The 24,220-nt window shown below is 32.3% G+C and overlaps 1 protein-coding gene and 1 long non-coding RNA gene across 15 annotated transcripts in view; one reads left to right on the top strand and one right to left on the bottom strand.

The window, feature by feature from the left end:
* Window positions 1-6,906: 6,906 nt before the first annotated feature.
* LOC132908951 (serine/threonine-protein kinase mig-15) overlaps window positions 6,907-24,220 on the bottom strand; it is an 84,853-nt gene continuing 67,539 nt past the window's right edge. For 12 of the 14 annotated variants that reach the window (XM_060963421.1, XM_060963423.1, XM_060963422.1 and 9 more), the window contains 6 exons: window positions 18,071-18,223; window positions 11,531-11,744; window positions 11,194-11,414; window positions 10,757-11,074; window positions 10,374-10,673; window positions 6,907-10,247 (listed from right to left, as the gene is read on the bottom strand). In XM_060963421.1, the coding sequence (XP_060819404.1) occupies window positions 10,164-10,247; window positions 10,374-10,673; window positions 10,757-11,074; window positions 11,194-11,414; window positions 11,531-11,744; window positions 18,071-18,223 (1,290 nt within the window). In that variant the 3' untranslated portion in view covers window positions 6,907-10,163. The remainder of the gene's footprint in view (window positions 10,248-10,373; window positions 10,674-10,756; window positions 11,075-11,193; window positions 11,415-11,530; window positions 11,745-18,070; window positions 18,224-24,220) is intronic. The other 2 variants (XM_060963429.1, XM_060963435.1) reach the window with 1 other exon arrangement.
* LOC132908952 (uncharacterized) lies at window positions 20,508-22,321 on the top strand. Its single transcript, XR_009658467.1, has 3 exons — window positions 20,508-20,551; window positions 21,457-21,619; window positions 21,705-22,321. It is a non-coding gene; the product is annotated as an uncharacterized LOC132908952 (long non-coding RNA).

Below are 24,220 nucleotides of genomic sequence, written 5' to 3'. Positions count from 1 at the left end.
AAATGTTTCGAGAGAAAGTCATTGTATTGTAAGGAGGAAATTAGGCTATAAAAGTAAATGTCATCTCTAGGTCACATCTTTTGAAATTTTAGTAATTTGCAACATCTTTTCTTTTTTTAACGGAGTAACTTATTTCCTTATTTACTAATTAGAAAATGAGATCAAAACGTATCTAGCCATGACTCATACCATGTGATCTTGAAATGGTTTCATAAGATTTCGCAAGTAAATGACTATATAGAAATTCACGGAGAATGAATTGCAAAAGCAAGATAAACGTCTCAATCGCATTATTTGTTATTGCAACGTGCACTCAACGATCCGAGAATGACTGCAGACAGAAAAATACGTGTTTTCGCCGCCTATGCATATGTATGTATGTACTCTGGCATATATTTTCAGATCGGATTCAAATTTCGCCAATATAATGATGGCGATCGCATCTCATTACAGTGCTAATGAAATTTCAAAATGTTTCATAGCATAACACGTGCGCAATGATATACTGTAGACACGTGGAAGTTTTCGACGACAAGTGTACGAATACTTTCACGAAGCGCTGTAAATCGAAAAAGAGAATGAAATTTGTTCGTTTGAGGCTTCGTTTCCGAGGAAATTGAATTTGAAAATTCAACAAGTACTCACGTACTCCCCATCGGACGTTTCCAATATGAATATCCTATTCTATGTCAAACTCAATTTTCTCGAAAACGAGACCTGAAACGAGACAACTTTTTTTTTTAATTTATTTGTGCACGAAGAATTGCCTCCCGCTCAATTGTATCACCTGAGACACGTCATATGTAGATAAACTCGTATACACTAGCACTTGCGACGCTTTGCTGTAATAGTACATCGTTCGTTTTGAAAAGTTTTAACAATTCTACAGTTTCGAACGCGATTTACGGAATAAAAGTTGTTCGACCGTAATATTCTCGAATCAAATATTCCAACGGTATCATATGGAAAAATATTCAATCTCCTCGCTGTTTCGATACGAATAAGATAGCGAATTGAACTCTGAAAAAGAGTTACGTTTACTCTCGATAAAATACTTGTCGCGTGGCGATAAATTATTAACGTGGAAAAATCGCTCAAAGGGAAATGTGCTTTATTCGTTTGTTGGTTTTTGTAACTATAGTCTATTAACTTTAGTATGAAAGTATCCTGTACGATATTTGAATAGGGTTTAAACGATGCGCAAGTGTTTCCGTTTTTGAATTTGTTAATCTATTGGCGAACCTTTTCGGGAAACTAAATCTGTGGTGGCGGTATAGAGGAAAATGGCAAAATATGGAATACCTGAAATCAGATACAATATCTTTTATTTTTTTTTTTTTTTATTCTATTTATTCTTCTCTATCTATTCTATACTTCATTATTTTTATTGTTCAAAGCATTTTAGTTATAAAATCACATGTAAAAAAGAATGACATAAAAAGGATAGCTATTTACGATAGTCACGTATCCAAGTGTCGAACTCTGCATCAACACATTCATCATATGTTCAAAGTCCGCACATTATGCGTTTGATCCATATTTCTTCATCACAGTGAGCGAGTGAGATAGCCTATAGCTGCCTGACCGATATTCGTTTGTCAGGTTTTTAAAAACGGCACTACTCCAATTAAGTATACCATTCCATATTTGGTCAGTTTTCTATATTTGACCTTAAGTTTACTTAATTTGATTGGTTGCCGAAACGCAATAGAAGTGGTTGCTTATTTTTCCTGCAGGCTGTCTTTTGGATAAAAGTCGTGTCCATGTCTTTGCAAAGGTGTATCTGTAATGATAAATGTGATGGAATAGAAAGTTCGTGTTTTATGGAATTTTCCAGTATCAAATTTCGCCAAATTTGGCGATTCGAGTTTGATTCGGTTCATTGGTGTCCAAATTATAAAGCTCGATGTTTATGCTAGTTAATCTTCTGTATACGAAAAATGATGAACAGTTGGCTTAACACTTCATTAATAGAAAATTCATGTTTGTATTAGAATTTTGTAACTAGAAGAATAACATGAAATAAATTACTTGTGAACAAAAAGTATTTCGGTAGTAGCTGATTAAATAAGATGCATGAATTACAAAACAACAATATACTACATCGATAGCCAAATAATAGAAATTTGAACAGAGGTTTAAATACCATATTATAATATACTATCGACGGCTATTAGCAGTGGCGGACGAAAGGAAGTTTATAAAATAAGAAGAATTAAAAGACAACGTAATTTTTAAAAACCGACTTCTTATTTAATAAGACCAATAAATGAAAATTATACGTAAAATAGAATAAATGACTGTTGCGAATATGATAATAAATTTTTAGTGCAAAAGTTATTGTGAGTAGTAAATATAAATTTTTAACTTTTCTTACTGTATACTGTGTGAAAATAAAGAAAAATCAAAGAAGTAAATTTATGGAACGCTAATTACATCGAAGATAATTCGATATCATTCGATTCTCTTTTTACGTGTAATCCTGAAATACCACGTTGAAAAATCGTGCTTTCTTATTATTATCGGATACTCCAAAGCACTGTTATCGCATAACCCCATGAGCGTGAATTTTCCATCCCCTGGTCACTTAATATCCCTCAACGGTCTCTATAACTGGCATTGCTGGTTCATTGTCCAGGATAAATAACCGATCTAGCGTGGTTTCGGCGTAAGCTTCGATAATTCGATCTGGCGACTTTGTACGTCAACTTGTTAAGCCGCATTAGGAGGGTGGAGCAATAGTATCTCCCTCGAAAACCACCATTTATTTCTAATATCTGTACAGGCTGCCTCAGAAACAGGTGACCAAACTTTGGTACGGTGTTCTACGCAGCTTGTGCAACGGAAAGAAATCATATAAACCAAGGATCCAAAGAGTAATGGAACTTTCTAATAGGCTCTGTTTAAAACATGGGCCGTGAAACTTTTTTAGAAAACCTTCTCGCGTTATGGGTTCCTATGAGGACAGATACAAAGAAAAGTTCTTGAAAATAAAAGTTTTACTTTCGACAAATCTTATAAAATATGAAAGCAAAAATTCTTCTATAGCAGGAACGGATATTTTGCTCGTCAATATTAAAAAACTTCTCAGTTATTATTCTAACAGATAATGAATACTAATTTCCATGATTTTTTGTTATGAAAAATATATATATGCTTCTATTGTATAAATCCTAAAATATCTGTTCCACGATAACATTTTTTAAAGAATTACTGATTTTTTCACGAAAAATTGTCAATATCTGAATTGCTGTAACTTCGCGAAGAAAAAGTTTTGCAACAGCCCGTTTGGACTCGTTTTAAATGATGTGGGCTCTACTTTCACGCATTACATTGAATTTCAAGGTCAACGTCGAGGTCAATTTTACGGCTACTTTTTTTTGCAGATGTCGACAGATTTAAAGGTGATCCGTAGAACAACTCTGTGGCCTCAACTAAATAACTTTTTTACACCCTGTACATTATAAATATTTAATTCAAAAATACGCGGTAATATTGTCACCGCTCATCATCGTACATTTCGCATCTTGGAACTTCTGCAGACAGAATATTTTTCTTTTTCATAACATGTTCGAATATTAATGCGACGTGAAAAATACAGTTAAACGTTATTGTTAGGAAGCAACTTTTACGTATTTTCAAACTGCAATAAATAGTTCATATTTTCGTAGAATAGACGACATGATATTTAAATCGTCCCATCTTATAGAAAGCGACAAATACAGAGATAACGTTGTGTCCGAATATGAATGTGAGTAACGTAAATGCGAAACATGTACAGGTACCCGCATCTGCGTTAGTTACACGTGTGCGATTCACCAAAAGCGTTAATACGTTCGTCCAATATCTTCTTAAAGCGCTATAACGTGAATTTCACAATTTTCAGCAAATTCGAGCAAAGTGTAATTTCGCGACATATACGACGGATTTAACTTCGAGTGACATATTTCTCACTCTCTTGACTTAAGGTATAAGGACCTGGAACACGAGCCATTACACGTAAGAGAGATAATACGTTTAGAAGTAAAACATTTACTTGAAGTCTTCCCCTTAAATACACTAAATATGCGTATAAGACAAATGCCGTCTCAGAAGACTGTTTTCAACTTTCTGTTTACTGACGAAGTCAATGAAATTTTCATTGTGAAATTTAATGGAAGCAGTAGCACATGAAAACATTCGAACACTTACCGCGGAATTCTGTTTATCGATCTATTATGCGCATTGTACGAAACTTTTTTTTAAATTTCGTTGGTTTAGTAATGACACGCAACTATCGTGATTATGAGACTAAATTTTGAAACCAATCCATCAATTCATATAGAGGTTATGAGATATTTATTGCGAACATACGCTTAAAGGGAACATACCGAACTCGCCGATTTTGATGAAACTTATATGGGGAATAGATGCCGAAAAAATATTTGACACGTATTTTTTTATAGTGGACATCATCCACATCGAAGAGATGATAGTATTGCTAAAAATTTAGGGTTGAACGATACGTTTCTTGGACTATCTTCGACACTGGAAGGCGTAGTAAACAATTGTTTGAAATTATGTGTTTGAGATGGAGAATAACGTAATAAAAATCCTAATTTTTTCTTTAATTTTTCTTGCTAAATGCTATTATCTTTACAAACAAAAAATATCGTTTAATAATACGAAATATTATCAGCTCTTGTCTATAGTGTTTAGTCAACGTTCAGAATTATTGTGTTAAGAAGAAACAAAAATGTCAAAATTATATAATTTCTATATTTTTGAAACGTAATAATAAAGTACAACGAAACAAAATGTAGTTTTTATTCTGATACAATCTCTTTGTCATCATGCGTAATGTTCGAATGTCAAGTGACGAGAATTTTATTTTTTGTGTAGTCATAAATGAGTAGTCATTTGTTGTATTTATTAACCTCTTAGATACGCCTAAATTTTGCGCGGGGTTATTTTATAAGAACCATAAACAGAGTTTGACGCGAATTACTCCTAAACGATTCAGCACTTCAATCTGTGACGGATAATCCTGTTCCCTACGCAAGCACATTGAAATGAAGATTTTAATAGCTAAATTATAATTTTTCTTAAAGATATGATGCATATACTTTAGTTTTAATAATTTACTTTAATAATTAATAATACAATTGAGTGTGATATATTTTAAAGTACGGTACGACACATAAACCCACGTCACAATTTTCACACTCATATCGCGATAGTGTTTTCCAAACTGCTCTTCGTTTTCTATTTTGAAACGACATTTTGAGGTTAAAGATTTAAAAAAATTATAAGGGTATAGATCGGCATGTTGAAAAGAGCATCTAATAATGGTATATTTATATTAACGAAAAGCAACAATTGATACTTGATACTGGCGTATCAAAAACAAAGACTATATATTCTGTCTGTATATTGTCAACATTGTTATAAAATGTTGTGGGCAAAGAAAGTGTAAAGCAAGACAAATGAAAAAGATCATTTAGTTCAAACGGTGAGCGTATAGATCAGTAGAGTGAGCCATTATAGTGGCGCGTCGTAATATAAGATGACATCCGCGAAAACCACTATAGTGGCACAAGTACCTAAAAGGTTAATTGGTATAAGCTGAGCTCGAATAATTCTTGAACTAATTCTTCAAATAAAAATAGACTTACCGAATTTGAACGTTTCGACATTAATAACTGTGCAGGAGTTCGAGGATAAGGAAGAGTTTTTCTTTGGAAAAAGTTGCATATAATTCACTCCAGTATCATGCGATAAGCCAGTGTGATCAGTCAGTGACAAATTAAAAAGAATAATTTCCAACCACCCATTTTGTTTGGCTCGTCATTCATCAATCAAAATTTGAAGTTTTATATTTGTAATTGTTTGTAAATGTTTGTAATTTGTAAATGTTATTAGTTCTGATCTAATGCAGTTTTATTAAGATCTAACGAAAAATATAAACCTCCATTATTAAATAACTCACTGAGTACCCAACATTTTCTTTTTCATTTCTCTTCATTTCTCCAACCATGGATTTAAATATCTCCTGTTTATGCTTTGTTCCATTTGTTGTTGATATAGTAGGAATATTTTTGTATCATATGGAAAACAACAAAAAACGTAAACTAGCTTCAATGAAAATGTTCCCGTCTTTGTATTTTTAACTATTATAAAACTCGCTATGATAGTACTAGAAAAGACACTAACGAAAATTACTAATTGTTATGTCATTTCTGATAGCCAGCTATTCAACGTACTTTATTTATAAAAAAATTATAGTACACACAGCTGTCAAACTAATCACTCCGGTCTAGTTAGAACGAATGAAAAATAATTACAGTACATTAAACTTACGTGAGCAAACATTCATACAAATGTATCAGAAGAAAGGTAGTTCTTAAAATACTGCTAACGTCACTGATAAGTTATGCTGCTAGTTATATTGGCACTAATCGAATTAAGGTTTGTGTTACCAAAAGGGAATCAGAATATGATACAAACATTTATACAAAATTTCTTGCCGCATAATGCTTTAATAACTATGGTATATTTTTTAAAACAAATATATATGAATATTAATTAATTAAAACAAATATATATGGGACTCGAAGAGGTCAATATATTGAAATTAAAAAATTATAGAGAAAACAAAATTTGTAGATACTGTATCTATGTAGTACTTATCAATTTATTTTCCCATTGTTTTTTTTATCTGTCTTCTGTCTATGGTACTTTTTTATTTCATTGATAAATAGTTTCCATTTGTTTGAGATTAATGATTGCAATTGGTTGTTTTTGTGTTACTATAAAATTGAAAAGTCATAAGCTATTCTTATTATAAGCGGCTATATGGGATATAATAATATCCTATATATATATGATATGTACATATATAGGATATATGAAAAAACTGCTGTCGTATCAATTACAAATTGTCTGTATATTTGACTTCACTAATAGTAATAATAGTAGTAATTTTAATCATTGTAATCATAATATACCGCATGGTGATGGTCATAATGGCGTACGGATAGATAGAATAATCGCAACAATAATGCAATTATAAACTATAGAAATAATAATTATTATAGTATTTTTAAAAAATCATCACTACCATCTTTGGGAAACAATGTGCAAGATGATAAAGTAAAAGTAAATGGATGGAACGTAGTATTAACCGAAGGAACCGAAAGTGATGGAGGAATTCTTGCACGAAATTAATTCACGAATCTGTTTAACGTAGCAATATTATCGTTATAATAATATTGGAATCCCTATTATTTGTAAATGACCGTCCATACGTATAGCATTCGCTAAAAATTCTATTTCTCTCTTACTCGCATACACTCCGCGCGCGCAATCGATTAATCACTCCCTGTTCCTTTCCTTCCATCCCAGCGTAATAGAAACTCTTTTTCTCCACCAGAAAACAGTCTTTCGTTGCACTAGCTAAACGTCCTCCTCTTTGCATCTACTTACTACGAATGCGTTTTCCAGTGTTTCCGATGTCCAAAATATTAAAAATAAAGTTTCTTAAAAATTAACCATCATATTTCAAGAACATCGTAAAAAAATGTTGAAACGCATTCAAATAAATAAGTATGACGTATTATTTATTTATCATATACCACGTCATATATTTATTTACATACAAATAAATAAATGAGTGTACATTACGTATCTTTTTTTTTTCTTTTTTTTTTCCCTTTTTTTTCGAAATTCGAATCTCGCCCTTATTGATACATTATTGCCGTAGACCTTTTATTAATCAGTTACGATGATACATTAAGCAAAATATGCCCGACATTTAATAGTAATAAAAACGAAATCAACTTTATAATTACTGACTTACAATTCCAATATTACCCAACGATTAAGAGGAAAGCTTAATATGTGTAATAAACTTTGTACACGATATACGGTATAAATCGAAATTCAATTAGAAACGACATAAAAAAGCTGCAATTATATAAAAGAAAAGATGAAATGCATAACCATTCTTATTCCAATTTACATTTGATACAAAGTCAAAAGTATTTAAAAAGGCAAGCCCGATGTAAATTACATATAGAACTATTCAAACTAAAATTATTTCTAGCAGAAAGTTCCGTATAAAACTTCATTCTGAATGGTAGGACGCACTTGCGATATATGTACGTGCGATGTGTTTTAATCTGTTTCTTAATTACAAAAGTCACAGTTTCAAGGTACAACATTTATAATTCAGTTTGATCAATAAGACCGTCGTCAAGAATACTTCTACTTTTGAAATTATAAATTTGCGGATGAATAATATTCGTTAATTCGTATAATATTGAGCGAGTAAGTAGTAAGAAAAGGAAATTATCAATTTTCTATGCATGACGTCTTATCATATATAATATAATATAAATTGTCCTTTATTCGAATATTGAACGCGTTTCCTTGATTGCTTGTATTATTTGCTAGAAGTAAATAACACACGACTATATCGAAGCGAATACCTTTCGCAAAGAGGAGGGTGCAAGTTAAACGTAAGAAGTATATTAGTAAATCTTAGAAAAAATAATGAAACAAAAAAAAAATGTTTTCTTTGCACCTTATCACTTTACGTCTCAAAAACTGCTAACATAAATCTATTACTTGTAAAAAATGCAATTTATCCAACGCCACATATTATATCGTCGTATTATCATCGTCATCGTCATTATTTTAAATTGCAGAAGTAGAACATATGAGTCCTTCGATTACTACAAACTATACAGTTAATAACATTAGTAATTATCTCCCTTATTCCTAATTTTAGTTATAACATTTTTTTAGTCCATCGCTATTCTTCCATTATTTTGCTGTTAAAAACAATGTCGTTCTTCCACTTAGGTTATTCTAACATAAACTTGATGCAATGATACATATATGTTGATTACATATGTGTATATCATGAGAGCAATCTTTCCAGAAAAAAAATTAATAGTACGTCAATTATAATAATCTTTATGAATGGAAAGAAAATATATTCAATAAAAAATGACTTTAAAAACATACGTTACATACATTCCTTCGCATTCGTTATATCGCTCCTACTTTCACTCTTGCGCGCGCGTTCTCTCTATACTCTTTCTTCCTCGAAATGTAAATCGCAAAAATCCATTCACACTGCATTTTGCTCGCGTATTTGCACTTACAGCTATCGAAATAGTTCATATTTCTCTTATTATCATAGAAAAGTTCAGCCACTTGTTACAAACTCATTACGAAAAATCTCTTCGTCCATACAAACCAAAGCATTGATATTGCACAGTTCTTTTACACTTAGAGTAGTACAATGTAATAACTCTTATTACGAGTCACTAATAACGTATCAAGTTCGAGTTTTTAAAATTATTCCAAATTAAAAATTTGACTTGTCTTAAATCGTTCTCTCTTGTTATTTGTTATCTCGAAATTATAATTCATGCAAAGGATTCTTTCATGTATAAGAAATATATTTAGCAATTAGTAACACGATAAATTAATTATTATGAAGTAGAAGTTTTGTGCATATATGGTAGCTTTTTTCTTATTTACTTTTCTCTGTCAAGAGGAATATTACGGTAAAGAAGGAACATTTCTTCTGTCATATGCTAAGTTGCATCACGTAAGATGAACAGTTAAAAAAGCACAGAAATATTTTTATGAAGTGATATTTTTATACAAGTCCCTTGTATACTTTGCAAGAACAATCGAAGACATTGTTGAGATATTTCATTGAACATTTGGTGTTTTTCTATTAACGTGCAATTACTCGAGCAAACATATCGATATAGATTATAATGGTCATGTGGATAAAAATGATAGTAGTTATGGTGGAGGTGATGATGATGATGATGGTAATAATGATGGTGGTGGCGTTGACGATGACGATAACAATGATGACGTCGTCGACGACGACGACGACGACGTCGATGATAGCGCAAAAGACGACGACGAAGACGACGTCGACGATGATAATGATAATAATGACAATTGTAGTAAGACTGAAAATAATGACAATGTTGTTGACTCCAATAATAACATTGTCTGCTTTCCATGGCTTTAAATCCTGGCAGTGAAGAACGAATTAACATGAATGGCGATGATACGTATCTCGATACACGAGAAAGGTTTTGTGTCCTTATTCGTAAAGATAATTTGAGGGCCAGATTTGGCCTCATTCGGGATCACCAGTTAGCCATGCCAGGTTTATTTAATGTCATGAAGTAGATCTGGCACGCACTTCCACCTTTAGCTGACGAGAAAAATACCTAAAATAAACAAACACAATGTGAAACTATACTATAGAAAATAAAGGCAGTTTAATTATAATATGTATGTTTTCATTATTACTATCATAATAATATATTCTTTAATATGTATTTACATGCACGTACCTTATCATTACGCTCGCAAAGGAACTTGAGCCGTTGAGCTTTCTTGTGCATGAACACACCATCAAGGTGTCCACTTTCTACGCTTCTAATCTCAATAGCTTTGTTGCCCCAGCCCATAATTTGTCCTGTACCAATATATGCAACACTAGTGGGCATTTCTCCCCATTGTAGAACCATGGTCTTGGAAAGTCTACCATAAGTGTTTACGTATACACCTTCATTATCATAACATAACAGTAACTGCATGCCGTTACTGTTTGGTAATGCCACAATACAATGTGGACAAATGGGGCCCTGAGTCTGCAATCGATAACAAACGTCTTAATATAAATACAGGAAGAAGCATTGACTATTTTTAAGTCATATTATAAGTATTCTCTCACGTGTTTTGGCAGATAAATATCATAGACCGTTGCCGAATCTAAATCAACGGCATGAAAACCATCAGCACTGCCGTAAATAACTTTCAACCTTGTACCCTCTTCTATGGTAAGATCGACAAGTAGTGGTCTATGCGCTAGTTCACCGAATGATTTAAAAGCCATGAATTTGTGATAAGGTTTAGGTGCCCAAGCGTAAATTTCTATGGAGTCTTTCAGTGCGATGACAAGAAACTTTATTCTCTCGTATTTGACTATCTTGAAATGTACCGCACCCTGAAGATCGCCAACGTTAATCCAACCATTACGTCGTTCAACTTGCTGAAATATGAAAAAAAGTCTGAGCATATTAAACATATTTCCATGTGTATGTATCGTCGATACATATTAAATCAATCATCGATTAACGAAATCGATCGACAAACAAAATGGCGACTTACATCACTGTGTCCATCGGTTCGCAAGATTTTACTTTTAAGCCAAGAAAGATAATATACTCGTACTCGATTCTTCTTTCCGCTAATTGTAACCAAAATATTTTGTCCTTCCAGAACTTCCATCTGTTGGAACCGTCTTCTACTTATTAACTGATATACTTTGCCCTGACCACTCCTATCCAATAGCACCAGACCATTTTCAGTGCCAATTAGTAAATTTACTCCTGCAAATATTTAAACGTTGATTTAATTAATAAGGGTTGCGTAGAGGGTTGCGTAAAATAACGTAAGGAAACATGTTCGTTTCTTAAATATTGTATTCCTTATGTAATGAATTTACCCCAAAGTGCAGCGCACAGAATCTCACTGTTGAATCGTTTCTTGTATTTACGTATTTCAGGTGTGTCAGACGCGAGGTCGTGGCTGGTTGGTGTCACATTAACATTTACGTGAGACTCCCTTCTAGCTGGTCCCGCGCCGAAACCAAAGGTCAGGAAAGATCTTTGCTTCTGTTGAAATGCAAGTGGTTGTGGTGATTTAACTGCTTGCCGATACTGCAACAGAAAGTATCTTAAAATTGAACTGGAATACATAGATCTAGAGGATAGAATGCAAAATAAACCATACAGAAAAATAGACGTGTTATTATAGGAGATGATGCAACCAAGAGACAAAATACGACAACTGATAGGGTGTAAAAAGTAGAAAATACAATAAGACGTACATCTAATAAGGTAGTAACATGCAATAAAAGAAGTAGATGATACTAATCAGACTTAGAAAGATCATACAAATTTCCCAAACAATTTGAAGCGAATAACATACGTACAACAAATATACATGTTTCACACACTATAAATACCAAGTGTACGACGTAAAAATTGTTACGGTGAAAAGAGAACAGAAAGTATTGTACTTTTTATGGGTTAGGTTAGGGTTAGGTTTTATATATATATATATCTCCTTTAGATTACATATATCCTGGAGTCTAGAATGAGAAACACGAAATAAATTTCAGAGTAAAAAGGGATAATAGAAGTTGAAAAAAGTAGGAAAATAGGTAGCAAGCCTAAATATGAAAAAAGAGGAGTATGAGTAAACACGTAAGAAAGATAGAGGTGGGGAGGGAGAGAAAGTGATAGCTGGAGAGAGAACGAGCTAAGAAAAGCGCTGTGATTGTAATTGAATTAGAAAATCATTCCATTCGCACGATATCTAGGAAAGGGCCCACAAAACCAAATCGAGAATACGACGAGATAGTGTACAAGATATTGACATTCCATGCACGATGCACGGTGAGAGTTAAGAAAAATAGTAGAGGATTTTGTTGCGTTTCCGTCCTTTACGCGCAAGAAAATATCCTACAGAAGGAGGCAGAAGCAACACCGAGCTAAATCAATATCGACTGAATACTTACATGATAATTAGTATTGGGATTGGGATGGTCAGTAGAAAGGGTCCTGCTCTTCGGATTAGAGCTTCCACGCGTCCCAAACACACAACAGAATCCTGAATTAGTCACGCTGACAAACATAATGCGACTATTTGCGCAGATATTTGCGCACAATAATACAATGTAAAATAATATAACATCCGGTACGCTAACTTTCTTACAATATCAAATTTTCTTTTCCTTGCAAATTAATAGATGCCAAGCGTTCTGATAACGTTCTCTTACTTTCAGCGATTTATTCTTTCAACTCTTCGTATACGATCCGTTGAGATAAGACAATTGGTATAACTTTTAGGAATTCGATCATGGCGTTGCATCCAAACAAAGAAAATCGAGAAAGTTAAAAATGAAAGATACGGAACTTGTATTGGCATAGGTAACCATACATAATCTCCGTATTCTTTTTCTAAAGCAAAATTTATAATTACTATATAATTTCATGGTCCAAAGAAAAATGAGAAAATCGAAGAATTAAAGAAAAATGTGGAATGAGAATCAATTGAAATGATCGAAGAAGATCAATTGAAAGTAACTTTTCAGTTATTAATTGGTAAAAACTGTCACAAATCTAGAACAAAAGCTACCAAACAAAATTTCTAACGTTTCTAATATTTCCTCGGTTTTTGTAATCATCGTTAAAAGATATCGTTGAAGGTAAAGTAATATTGATATATAGAGAGTATTTGCCAGTTGACTCGAAGTGCGATTATGAGTCGGCAATGTCATTTAAACGTACAGAGTATAAAATTAATTGAATTTCCTTGCATAAATTACATAAATAGATAAATGGAGCGAGAAAGTGAACTCCTGTTTTATTATATTCTTACTATTTTATTCGTGGCAACCAGAATCAGTGCACTTAAACAGTGGTACTAATACAGTACTCATACACTACATATACAGGATATTTAGCACAAACTTCGACATAGTTATTGTGTCAATAAAGAGAAAAAAGAACAGGTCATCTTCTTTCATTTAAACAGCACCATATAATTTTTTTCTATTTAGTGCTGTAATGACAGTTGTTATGAGTATTCTAATAGACTTTTTCTTAATAACTCGGTCAAAAAATTATGCTGAAATGTGCTAAAGTTCCTTCTTGACATCTAAGTCACGCACGAATATGATTCGATAATATCCTGCAACTGAATAGAAACGATAAATATGTTTCTCTTATAGGCTTCATATTTTTTCATGAAATTATTAGAATAGTTGTGTCCTGTTACTAATTTCCAAATTTTCAAAACTTTCGTACAAACCACATAACATATCCATACAAATTTTCTAAGTGTTCGAATGCTACATATGCGTTCGTTGAAATACCCCTGTTAAAGCTATGGATATATTTGAAACAAAGAAATCTGTCACTCGCATTCGTTTGAAAACGCGTTCAAAAATTCCACACGTAAAATTCTTTGTTCTCTGGTTGGAACTTTCCTTTAAAGTCTCGATAATTTTCGAGTTTTACCGTTTTTATAATGATCGTTGAGTATGACAGTTGATCTTATCGTTTGGCTCATCTGAAGTTGCTTCGACAGTAAACCAGATGCAAATGCGGGCCAAGTTTAAGGAGAAATCTTGTCCATTGACTAGCAATGTGTAGTCGGATATTTATACCGGAAAGTCGGGGAAGAATCAACTTCAAAAATGTTGTGTAAGTCGGTGTAAAATAAATATACAATTTTTACTACCCAATGTTGAATCGAACATGTGAGAAAGAAAAATTTTTCACGTCTCGCCTTTCGCTTCCAATGATCCTTTGAAACATCGTTCACTTATTAGCGATTGTTATATGTTTTGAAGAAACTATATTAATTTTTACTTCTCTATTATTTGTTCGTTTGTAATTATTGATATTTAAAAGTAATAATTTGTAATTTAGTAATTTTTTACAATTACAAGGTTTCGTTAAGAATTTTTTTATAGTAATTGAGGATTTTCAATAGTTCCGATACTTGTCCGACTATCATTACACCTGATAAAAGTTTCTGTAACTAACATTTGCCCCGAAATTGACCAAATTGAACTTCTTTCGATGATTGAGAGAAAAATGATATTTTCTGCGCGAGCTACGAAAAATCGCGTTTAGGAAATTGTGGAAATAATTTTCGGATGGAAACTATCGCTATTAATTAAAAGATATTTTTAAACGATATTTCTCCTTATTATAAAGAATTGTCAAGATAATAAAATACCTCGATTCAATGTGCTTTGTTAACAGCAATCGTATGTAATATTGTTGTTAGGGGAAATCTTGCTCAATTTGTTGTTCTCGCGGACGCACAGCCGCTTTTTAGAAAATCAGATCAGTTTCTCCTGCATTTCCACCTTGAAGAACGATTTTTACAATCCACGCATGTCAATTTCATAGAAGCGTCTTTAACGTGTATACACATACAGAATTATTCGTTACTAACACTCGAATACATAGCAGGAAAGCTCTCCTATCGTATTTAGCACGATGTGTACAACATATTTGTCAAGATATTTCAGATCTCTCTCGTCCATCGCATGGCAGTTCACGTAGAATTTTACCACCATGCATTCACGCTAATACGCAACTATTCGATGATTCTACGCATACATATGTATATAAATAAGCACATATACGGGACGTAACTCGCAAAAGAACAGCATACTAAAATATTTTCATTAATACGTAATACTACGAAAGAAAAAAAAAAAAAAGAAAAGAAATAGCGTAATACATAATGTTTCAAAAATAGATCGTTTTTATATGATTCCAACATGTTGATTTGAAACTACAATGAAAGATATAAATAGAAAATAACAAGAACAAATTACATAAAGCAAGTGCTATAACTGTTCAGAGGAACACAAAACTATAATGTTTATAGTATTGATTACACGCTGTACGTATTTATAGAAAAATTGTATCCTGTATAAAATGTATGAAAATTTGGACAAGCATACTTTATATATTTTAATCATGATAAAGTATCTCTTAATTTTGTCTATAATTTTATAAGCACAAACTTTTATAGAAATAATCACATATTTGTAATGAAAAATTTCAACATTTCTTTAAAATTTAAATTATACGACAATATTACTACTTTTAAAGTGTAATTAAAAACAAAATATATTCTTTAAAGCGCATCATATTTTACAGTTAAACAAGATTCTCCTACTATTAAAAATTCCAAACCATTGTAAACGTAAGAGTTATAACATCAACACTGAAAATTATTTCCACAATGTTTCAGCATCTCGCATCTGCATTTCAACATTAACGATTTACGCTCGAGGCGTTAGGTTAAACTTTACTACGTTAAATCAAATACTATTTTCTTTAAATACAAAAAACTGAATGACTTAGCTCACCAAGGATAATAAATAATTATTCTGCAATTATTGTGATTTTCCTTGCTGCAAGAACGACTTATCGTTTCTTGTGTTTAGATATGTTTAACAATATTGTTGCAAATATTTAGTCTCATAAAGTTAGCGACACTAGTTAAAAATTAAATGACGTTACTAACAATTTAAATCTCTGGAGAATTTCAAATAGAACCACCTACGTTCAAATGAATAAAACTATGTTGCACTACATCTAATCTACGTTTGGATTGAAATGAAACCAAATTTTGGTTAAAAGTACACATTAGCAAAATACAAAATATTGTACATTTACTATGGCTTATACTAATATACAGAGAATTCTGTTTTTACACGGTAGGTGATTGTTAAAAAAAAAAGAAACTGTACAAAAGAAGTCATGTAAAAAAAGAAGATACAGTGCACGTGAAAGAAAAAAGAAAATTTGTTTCACACTCAAAAAAAAAAAAAAAAAAAAAAAAATCAGCGATATGAAAACAAATAATGTATTTTCTTCAATAGACTATATCAAAATCTTTAATTAAATTTTCAAATCATCCTTAAATATTTGAATATATTTTTTATTTTAGAAACTTATGAAGATAGTTATATACGTATAAACGCATATAGGCAAAGTAAATTATTTTTCATATAAAGGAAGTGACGTACCACTAATTCAAGAATACAAAAGGACAAAGAATATGATTTACATTTCTGGGCCTCAGAACTGCAGTGTATTAAGTCACATTTTTCAAATTTCATATCCATTCTGTATATATTGACAATATTTCAAGCTTCTCAACTAAAGGGATCAATGGATATTGTCAATATTTATTGGCAAACCGCATTTTCGTAGAAAATCTTGAAATATTGACGATATTATTGATCGTCTGAGAGCATCCTAAAGAAGAGTAAATCGATGTTGCAAAAACCTTGTAACAAGATACGCAAGACTTAATACACTCTGAATCTGAGGATCTGAATCGACATACGTTTATTAATTAAGTTTTCTTAATTTTAGAATTACCAAAACTCGACGTCACCACTCAATTCCGAAATACGTTTTATATGACTTTTCCATAAAGTAGGGACACGAACAAAAAATAAATAACTAAGCAGTAGCCAGTTAGCAGTTAAATTCCCATAGGTATGTAAAATAAAATTGAAATAGGAATCTACGAAAAGAAATATGAAAAAAACTTCGAGCACAAAAGATTAACGTCAAATGGTCCTTTCTTCCTTTTTTTTTTTTTTTTTTTTTTTCACAAGATACGATGTGAACTGCATTAAATCATATTAAATCGTGTAACAAAAAAATTTAATATTTTTTAAACCGTGTAGAATCAAAATTGCGTAAAAGAAAATCGTATAAAAACAGAATTGGCTGTATCGTGAAAACACGTCACATATTTCGAGAAATTGAAGATTAAATTTTCATTGGACCCTTCTCCTATATCTACCCGAATTCTATCGAAGGTATGCAATTTAAAAATATACCTCGGCTAAAATTATATTAAAAAAAAGAAGAAAAAAAACACTATGGTTCAAATATCAAGCTTATTATCAATGACTACTATAATTTAAAAAAAAAGCAACAATTTTAACTTATTTCTTTCACATTTGTTGTTAAAATAAAAGAAGTGCATCGAAGCAAAGCGAAAGAAAGAGAAAACATAACTGATCGACCACAGGGTGCAACTATTACGAAACTGTCCTAAGAAGAAGATTATATTTTCAAATACGATCTGAATTCTTAGCATTTGAAACGTTCGTATGTCATCGCTTTTTATATCTAAAAATACCACTCTTTTTTTAATTTTTTTAATCTACTTTTCTCTTTTTTTTATAGCGACTATATCTGTAATCTTTGAAATGCGTACAATAGGCTTACGATACGCGAGTTACATACACTATAAGAATAACACAAAATCAGCGGTCATGGACAATAATGATTCCCACGTAGCATCAAACATGTGAGACGAATCTGAATGCGTGGAAATTGACACATTCGCGGTTACATATATGGAGAAGATGAGGTAATAGAAAGAAATGCAATTATATATGTGTGTAAATATGTATATATCTAACCTCTTCACTTGTTGTCTTATCCTGTCGTTGACCTGGTGACGAGGTAAGAAGATCCGGCAAGACGGAACTGGGCCGTGATCCGGGGGATGAATCCGACCTCTGAAAATCACCACCACTTCCTCCGCCTCTCGAACGATCACCACTTTCCCGATTCTATAAAAATATCGATTAATACTTCAATCGATCGTCGCTATTAATAGAATAGAAAAAGATCTAAATAAAAGAACGACGATAAAATCTGCTCAAGATTAAAACCTGAATTTCTTTTTGAACGATCATCTTCAAGCAAACTGGAGATCTTCATCTCGATTGATAGATTAAATCTTACCGACACATAAGAATATGTATTCGTGTGTTTCGATATAAAAAGATGTGTAATTGATTATAGCGATCTATTGACTTGATAACGAAATGGATGCAACGATTGTCTTCGTTTTCTTTCTTTTCTCTCACCTACAATACGAATTGCGTTTCGTCTACGATAAACGTCAACGGTCTGGTTCTGTTGTTGCGCAAGGAAACACACGTATTTACTTGAAATTCAGGTTTTAAGACGATCAAGCAAATTGTAATGAAATAAGTGAATGTCAAAGATCGAATTGAAAAACTGTAAGAGGCGAAGAAGAATGCAGAACGAAAAGGAAGGGAAAACAATGAAATTATGGATAATGATTTTACAAGGATCGAAGAAGAGAAGAAAAGACAAGCAAAACACGTGAAACGCAATTATTAAAAAAAAAAAAAAAAATGAATAAGTGCGCGAGGAAGCAACAGAGAAAGTAAATACTAAGTATAATCGTTATTAATTTAAAATCGCTAATGCATCGACGACAAGTCTACAACAATAAAAATATATTTGGTATTTGATTTTTATATATTCGATTGACGAGAAAATACTTGTTACAATTAAATGTAAAATATTGCGCGAAACGTAAGTAAACTGGGTTCGTGCATAGAGAGTTGACAAAAATAAATAATAAACATTTGGTTCACTCGTCTACTGCATTAAAAAAAAAATAAAAACATATAACAATACACACTTTCTAAAGTAATGACGGAAGCAGGGGATAAGCAATCTCAGGATCATTTTTATATTCGTAACATTAGCAAAAGCGTGCAATAGGATGAAATACAACATCTTGGCACAAAATTATCGTATTATACATTGGTTTCTATAGATACTCGCGTTTATAATGATTGCATTCATATTTTAATTATTTTATGTTAAGTATTTATAACGCAATACACATTTCTTAAAATACTACACATTTTACTGTCACCGTGTACACTTTATTGTGCGACAGGATACAAACAATAAAATGACAGTACTATAATCCGACAACATAGTTACGTACTAAAATACGAACAGATCATTTCGTAAATGATACGAATAACTTAATCGTAAAAGATGTATTTGTTACAGGTTTGGCACGAACGGTGGCTAAAAGTTTCTTTCAAAATTAACAATAAACAGTTTGAGAAGTATAAGTTAGCGTTCGTACGTTTACTTGCTGTTGATGCTTATAAAAAAAAAAGAAATCACATTTCAACGCTTATCGATAAGACCAATAAAGATTATAATAAGAAATATGTGAAATCACTTACACGTGTGATATATGGTTGGATCGTTAGGTGCGATTATTAAGCGCAATTAAAAATTGAAGATACTTTTATCGTATCAATGGATTTTTATCGCAACATGATAGACAATGCTATTTTGAAGAATCAGTTTCTAGCGGAAGCGTCAAAATCGTCGATTTCCTTCGTTGTACGTTGATTTTACGAGTAACAGTAATAAAAACACAATTCATACCATGCCCAAGAAACACATAAAATGAAAAACAGAGCATGCTTGGCGTATACTGGGACATAGCGTTACAAACATACATCGCATACATCAAATAAAATGAAAAGCATCATGCAAGACAATAAGTCTCAATCATGATTCGTAACAGTGCTACCACAAAAATGTTTGCAAGCTGACATTTATGCATGTGACGTATAACGTACAAATGCGCGCGAATTATACGCATACGCACACACACGCACGCACACACGCATACAACAGCACTCCATCTCTTAAAATATCTTTTCGTCAGCAGTATTTCCCTTTCTTTTTCTTCTAAGTGGCTTTTCTCTTCCTTTCAATTTATCTTCACGTACAATTCTACAATTCTCAAAATAATTATAAAAACACTGTTAACCAAGAACACACATTACGTATACAATCCACATTGACGACTAACGCAGTGCTGTCCAAGCTTTACTCGCGAGCAAACCAACATTCCCATCACTGCCTTTAATTTACGTACGAGAGACGTGAAAACGCTTGTCGCGTACCCAACGTAAGTACGAGTTTCGTACGTGGAATTTCAAATACGTACGCCTCCTTTGGAACAACCAAGTGCTACTTTATTCGTCACATTTGGTGTTAACCGAGGCAAATGTCTCGTCGTTCGGAGAAGACGTAGCGTGTGTTACGTGCGTTAAGTGAGAAAACACGATAAAGGATGGTGAAAAGAGGGAGAAATTTGTATCGTTTCTGGGACCTAGAATTTTACAAGTCCTAAGTCCTGTGTTATCGTAAAGGTACAATTATTCGTGACAAATGCGGCGGGCAAGTTGTAAAAGAAATGTAGACGAGGTTCACGACGCTCTAGAGGCGAATTGGAACTTTCTGGCTTCAAACGATCAGAATATTTATATGAATACGAAATGTATTTTTAAAATTATATGAACAAAATAATACAAAAAAAAGTTTGAACGCTATTTTGTAAAGGAAAGTCGATAAATATTTATATAAAAATATGTAGGATATAAAAAAGTATTACTCAAATTGTTGATTAATAGAAACAAGAAATTGAGATATGATATTACTATGCGAATTTTCCACGAAATCTGTTTCTAATTACGCTATAACTTAATTCTAAAACGAGATGGCATCGTCGACTTCAGCTACATTTATTACAATTTTCCACCACGTTTGACATAAATCACTGTACTTTTATACGTTTGCACTTATAGAATGATGCTTTATTGGGATTTTACAATTTTTAAAGGAGTACACATTTGTCATTTTTTGACCATCCTCCTCTCCGAGTGAATGTTCTTCCAGTACGGTGCGACTGAAAGAGCTAATTTTTGAGTAACCATTAGTTTAGATTGGTCATTTGGTAATGAAAATTTACGTTTACTATATTTTTTATTAGATCTTCAAGAAGCTACTGCTACGTCGTTGAGAGCTTTTCCGATCAAAATGTGTCCGAATACAGACACATTCGGTTATCAATAAAGTAAAAGAAAAAATATAACGATAATAATTTCGTCTTACATGTAACGTAATAAACCCCGAACAAGATCGTAGTTGGATTCTTTTCTGTTAGCAGAATCTCAACAATGACAATAACGATCTAACATGGGATCTACAAAAAATATAAAAATTCGAATTTTCGTTGATCGATCATTTATTGAGCGCTCAAAATTAATCTGACCCGGGTGCTACAGGCTACTGCTTTGTCTCTCTCGTCCTCGGCATAGCATAATCGCTCGGTTCGTTGAAGCAAATTTAATAAAAAATGATATATCCATTAACCGTTTTTATCCGTACTTATCAATCATAAATAAATATCTGTAGAGGTAAAGTTAGCAGAGAAGAAGAAAGCTGTGTAGCGAATCTCGTTCACGGACAGCACTGGATTAATGATTCTATCTCATCAAATTATCCCATCCCTCTTTTTTTTCTTACGATATAGGTCGAATGATTTTTATAAGATGGTATCGATGTAACAATTAATATTACTCTGTCTTCTTGTTTAGAACTTCTTTTAATCGACAGGAACGTGAATAAACATGCATTACATGTATACAGCTTTGAGTGATCGGTGTCTTATGATAACATTGTCAAATAAATGAAGAACGAAGGACATGAATCGCTTGAAAATTTGAATCGATTGACTAGAAACAGACATGCAAGAAAGTAATAAAATAACACTTGATCGCTATTATCATCGTAAAATTATAACTTTTTGTAAGGCATTATATCTATATATATATATATATATATTAAAATATTTCTTTTTAAATTTATGATATTTTTTTTAGATTAAACAATATATGTTTATTATCAAATTAAGTAATTATCAATTCGAAAGATCCTACAGATTCTTCTAAGGCAAAGACTACAATCGATTAGAATGCACGCTTATACACCGAGAAAGCTAGCGATTGATTCTATACAAATGAAAGCATATGCGTGAAATTCGATTTAATTATCAGCTTGAAAGTTAACGTTCATTGCTATTTTCGTTGCTGATCACTTCTACATCGCAATAATTCTTACGTAAAAGTTTTTTTTACGATCGGATTTAATATCTACTGCGACAATTATGGCCTATATTTATACGAAACGAGAATGTTGTAAAAGTGCAAGAAACATTTTGTTTCCTAACGATTCGCTCCTGTAGAAACGACGATGTCTTTCTCTTAACTTAAAAAAAAAAGAAGAAAGAAAAGGAAACGGAAAATCAAAGTAAATAGAGACGAAGAAGAAGAAGAAAAGTAACGTGATGAAATCAACGTGGAACCTGTGTAGTAGATATGCGTAACGTGAACTTAACGAAAATGACGTACGTAAGACACACTTTCACAAATTTTGAACTGCTCTTTTTCTGAATCCCGCGATGTTTCGCTGCGACGATCGTAGCAACGCTAGCAGTTTTTCCCTTCACACGGTGATGTAACGTAGAAACAAGACGAACGTCCTCAAAGAAATTCCATGCGGTTAATCCTCCTCTCTCAGGTACGGAATTTGAAATAACGATAAATATCGTTGTAGAGCGATAGGGTTTCTCGTATTTTCTCCGTATTAAGTATCGTAGATCATTCGAAAGGAAGGAAAGGATTAGTTCCAAAAGAAACGGAGCGATAGTAGCAGTGGCGATAGTGATGTTAACGATGATGATATCGATGGCAGTAATGTTAGTGGATAATAAATATGGTACTAGAAATAGCGCACTGTATTCGTATTTGTTGGATACTAGGATTCCTGAAAATGAAAGCGATTATTTTTACATGTTTCTGTGGCCAATGACCGACTCTGATGTTCGTTGAAACCGATGTTATTTACAACGAGTTTTGTTACCCAAAACAATATTCTGATAGGAAATATCTTTTTATGCGACAACCTTAATCATTTTTATTAAGAAAAATGCATATGTACATGCAGTTTCACTAACTTCAATCCCAAAAATATTTCCTGATCTTCTCTTTCGCCCTCTCCTTCTCCTCTCTTTGTTTCTTTCGACTTCTCTCGTCTCCATTTTATCATTTACTTTAACGACGTGTAGAAGAAATTGACGGATTCGTTTTAAGGAATGTTACAATTTTAAGGAATCCTTTTGTTTATACAGATAAAGTTTTATTCATCGGAAGAAGTAATATACGTACTACACACTGAACTTAACACGGGGACATAGAAAACTGAAGTTTTTTCACGTAAAATTTCGACACTATTTCTCAAAGGTGCACAATAGTCAACACTGTTTCTAACAATTTTCACAATGAAGTTAGTGAAACATTACATAGTTTCGGTAATTGTTATCGTTAATCATATCCTCCATCATTAATCACTTTTACAATTGGACGTGAAAGGTGAAAAACATTAACAGGCCATATAGGATGATATTAGTAAAATAAAAAAAATAAAAAAATAGATGTTATTCGTTAATAGAAATATTTCGTACATTTTAGTAGATGTAAATTACAATAGAAACCAAGTTACTTTTTATTCTCTTATAGCTCGTGATAAAACTCAGAGATACTAACTTATATCCATATTGCTATAGTAGGATGTGAGCGTAAGTAATATTGTTATTATTACACAATAATTGTAGCAATACATATACTGTTAGTAATATGCATGATGGTAATAGTAATAACGACGGCAATAGCCATACAAGTACCTTTAAGATGATAACAAAACTAAGAATTTCTATGCGATTTAACCCTTTGCTACTAAGAAAGTAACATCTATGTACAGGGTGTCCGCGAAGAAAGGGGCAAAACTTACATTACGTATCAATGTGATAAAATAAATAAGAAAAGTACCAAAACAATTAATAAAAATTTCTAAGCGCTTATAACTCTTCGATA

The sequence above is a fragment of the Bombus pascuorum genome, chromosome 7 (assembly GCF_905332965.1).
Source record: "Bombus pascuorum chromosome 7, iyBomPasc1.1, whole genome shotgun sequence".
NCBI classification, from domain to species: domain Eukaryota; kingdom Metazoa; phylum Arthropoda; class Insecta; order Hymenoptera; family Apidae; genus Bombus; species Bombus pascuorum.
Note: the sequence above shows the minus strand (reverse complement) of the source record. Positions and strands in the feature narration are given on the sequence as shown.